This window comes from Pisolithus orientalis, assembly GCF_024613125.1.
Source record: "Pisolithus orientalis strain OTSU chromosome Unknown F5J12scaffold_139, whole genome shotgun sequence".
NCBI lineage: Eukaryota > Fungi > Basidiomycota > Agaricomycetes > Boletales > Pisolithaceae > Pisolithus > Pisolithus orientalis.
In genome coordinates, this window is record NW_026260920.1 from 1 (window position 1) to 3,400 (window position 3,400).

At 45.4% G+C, this 3,400-nt stretch overlaps 2 protein-coding genes across 2 annotated transcripts; one reads left to right on the forward strand and one right to left on the reverse strand.

Moving 5' to 3' along the window:
• Window positions 1-835, forward strand: F5J12DRAFT_684418 (general substrate transporter; the record flags this gene model as incomplete). Its single annotated transcript, XM_051740288.1, has 3 exons — window positions 1-104; window positions 155-219; window positions 273-835. Coding segments are annotated over 3 exons (732 nt in total), but the record flags the coding sequence as incomplete, so codon positions are not given.
• Window positions 836-1,294: 459 nt separating this feature from the next.
• On the reverse strand, window positions 1,295-1,708 carry F5J12DRAFT_787696 (uncharacterized protein; the record flags this gene model as incomplete). Its single annotated transcript, XM_051743688.1, has 3 exons — window positions 1,295-1,361; window positions 1,409-1,590; window positions 1,640-1,708. 3 exons carry the CDS (start codon window positions 1,706-1,708, stop codon window positions 1,295-1,297), a joined length of 318 nt encoding a protein of 105 aa, XP_051594152.1.
• Window positions 1,709-3,400: the final 1,692 nt, after the last annotated feature.

A 3,400-nucleotide genomic window follows, 5' to 3' on the forward strand; every position in this document is an offset into this window, starting at 1 on the left:
TCATTGGTCCTCTTCTGCCCAGAGTCTCCTCGTTGGTTAGTTAGTAAGGGTAGAGATGCCGAGGCACTCCGTACCTTGGCTTACTACCATGCCGATGGTGACGAGTACGTATTTTCTGCACTCTTATGGGATATGAACCTCAAGTCCGGAGAAGGCAAGATCCCCTCATTCAGCACGAATTCCGTGAAATTAAGGCTGCCATCGAATTTGATCGTAGCGGTATGTTGTAAGTGGTCGCCGAGTTCCAATATGCAGACATGGGTTTACTGCAGTTGCTGCCAACGTCGGTTGGAGGTCTCTCATTGTCACCCGGGGAAATCTCAAGCGCATGCGAATCATTGTCGCTCTCGCTTTCTTTTCAACGTGGTCTGAGAACGGTCTCATTTCGTACTACCTGAACGAGGTCTTCACTCAAATTGGCATCACAGGCTCTAGCACTCAGTTGCTCATCAACGGTGTCCTGCAAATTTGGAATCTGTTCTGGGCTATCCTTGCTGCCTTCATGGTTGATAGACTCGGGCGTCGATTCCTTTTCTTGTCCTCTGTCGCTTTGATGACCTTGTTCTACACCGCGCAAGCCGTTTGCTTCGCGGAATATGCCAAGCACGGAGTGGCCCCCGCCGGCCATGCCGTCGTTGGCTTTGTCTTCCTGTTCTTCGCAGCCTATGACATTGCGTTTACTCCCCTCATTATCTCATACACAATCGAAATTCTTCCATTCTCTTTGCGCGCGAAGGGTTTCATTGTCTTCAGTTTCGTCATTTCTGTGGCCCTCACCTTCAACCAGTATGTCAACCCCATCGCCCTTGATGCTCTTGGGTGGAAGTACTATGTAAGTTGTCAACCCTTTCTTCGTTTCTCCAAGTCAATCTCCCTTAAAGCTCGTTTATCATCAGTAAATCACTTTGAGCTGTGGAGCTCTCCACAGTGCTCCATAATACACAGAGTCCCCTAGCTAGGTCCAGGCTGGACAGATGCACCCAACAACACTTTTTGCTATGGCTAGTTGCCTGTTACTATGGAATGGTCACATTGTCATGGAACTTTGTCCAGTATCTTACTTACTATGGATTGCTATGGAACTTTCATGCTTAGATATCACTGTACAAAACTGGCCAGACTGTATTCTCCTTGGGGTGTTGTCCAGTACTCCCCATCTCAATGTTTACTTTGCAAACATGTGATCACTCCACAACTAGGAATAGTTCACAGCAGGTATGACAGGAACAGGAGCATTGGCATCAATTGCATACTATGTGTAATGACAGGTACAACAGGACTAGGTATTATGAAATCAATCAAGGACTGCCTGAATGTGCTGGTACCTCTCTACATTCAAATCAACCTCTTGCAGTGCAGCCCTGATACAAGGAGTCGGCATGAGCATGTTGGCTGCCCCAGTACTTACCATCCTTCCTTTGCCCACTGAGAAAACTGATTGCACAACCTTGCACAGTGATAGGGATTATGAAGGATATTGTTTAGCACCTTCATCATGCCATGGAAAATGGAATTGTAAGCCTTGCTGGAGAATTGAGGCATCATCTTTCCTGTGCTGTTCTTCACAAATCCATCCAACACACAATGATACTGCAAGAAAAGTTTGAGTTGCAGCAACTTGGGGTGTAAAATAACTCACTGTGGCTGTGACAAGAGCCAGACAGGAAAGGGGAACTGAATTGTTGAAGGACTCAGGATGCTTATCCATGATTTGATAGGTCCCAGTATAGTAAAATTGTATGACAGCTTCCTTGAGGGCAGGGTGAGCGAAATTCCTGGTTTTTCCCTGATAAACCAATCTGTTAGTAGTGCAGACAACGAACTGTGTGAATGTACATTCTTGTCAAAACTGTCTCACAGGAAAAGTGAGTTGTCAAGGAGCTTTGCAGCCAGGTAGACCCCATGTAGTCCATTTAGTCACAACATATAGGTAGCCTGCATGCCAAAATGCCAACACTTATATAGACCCTGCAATGGGCCCATCTAAATAGATTAGCCATGACACATGGACAGGCCTGAGGGCCTATAGTGAGAGCAACATATGTATGGGCTCATAAATGCAATTCCACAACATATGGGAGGGCCTGTGGAGGGTAAGGATGCTGCAACATATAGATGGGCCCATGACCAAGTAAGTATGCTAAGCTACTGTAAGACATGGACGGGCCTGCCTATTGTATCATGAAGAAGGTCACAACATATGGATGGGCCTGCCCATCATATGCTTTATATGGTCACAACATAAAGAGGGGTCCATCTATGATAGATTACAGAGTTGGCAACATATGGATGGGCCTGCCCATCATATGCTTTATATGGTCACAACATAAAGAGGGGCCCATCTATGATAGATTACAGAGTTGGCAACATATGGATGGGCCCAGGAGTAATATCATTTATGGTGTCGCAACATCTAGACAGGCCCATCCATAGCAAGATGTACACCTGTCACAACATAAGGATGGGCCCATCAGTAATATCATTGACAGCATCACATCACATAGATGGGCCCATCTAGTAAGATGCATCCCTGCCACAACATAAAGATGGGCCCATCAGTAATATCATTTACAGTGTCACAACACATAGACAGGCCCATCTAGTAAGATGCACCCACATCACAACATAAAGACAGGCCTTTTAGCAATATCAATTACACAGTCACAACACATGGATGGGCCCATCAATAGCAACATGTATGCCTGTTGCAACATAAAGACAGGCCTGTCAGTAATATCATTTGCAGCATCACAGCACATAGATGGGCCTGTCCAGTAAGATGCACCCCTGTCACAACATAAAGATGGGCCCATCAGTAATATCATTTATAGCATCACAACATATGGAAGGGCCCTTCAGCAGTATCATTTATGTGGTCACAACATAATGATGGGCCCTTCAGCAGTATTATTTATATGGTCATAACATATGGACAGGCCCTTCAGTAATATCTTTTATATTGCCATAAAACAAGGACAGGTCTGTTGAGTAAGATCCACCCCTGTCGCAACATAAGATGGGCCCAACACCAATAGCACATATAGCATCACAACATATTGATTGGATCACAGCAAAATATTGAGGCAAGCATCCTGACATGCTGTAACTTTCCAACAAGCTGCAAGTGGTGTCACACACTAAAGGTGTTTGGTGAGGTGGACATGGATGTAGCTGATGAATGGAGGTGAAGACCATAGCCCTCATGCGAAGAAGGACAGCCAGAAATGTCGGCAGTCATCCCTTGCACAAGAACAGGTTGTCAATGCCAAAGAAAAAGGAGGCAAGTTAAGTGCCAATAAAATTCTTAAGCGCCCATGTACGGCATTCCAGTTTTTGACATATCTCCACCAATTCTGCAGACACCAAAACCATTCCCACACTCGCTTGTAGTGCTCAGCCA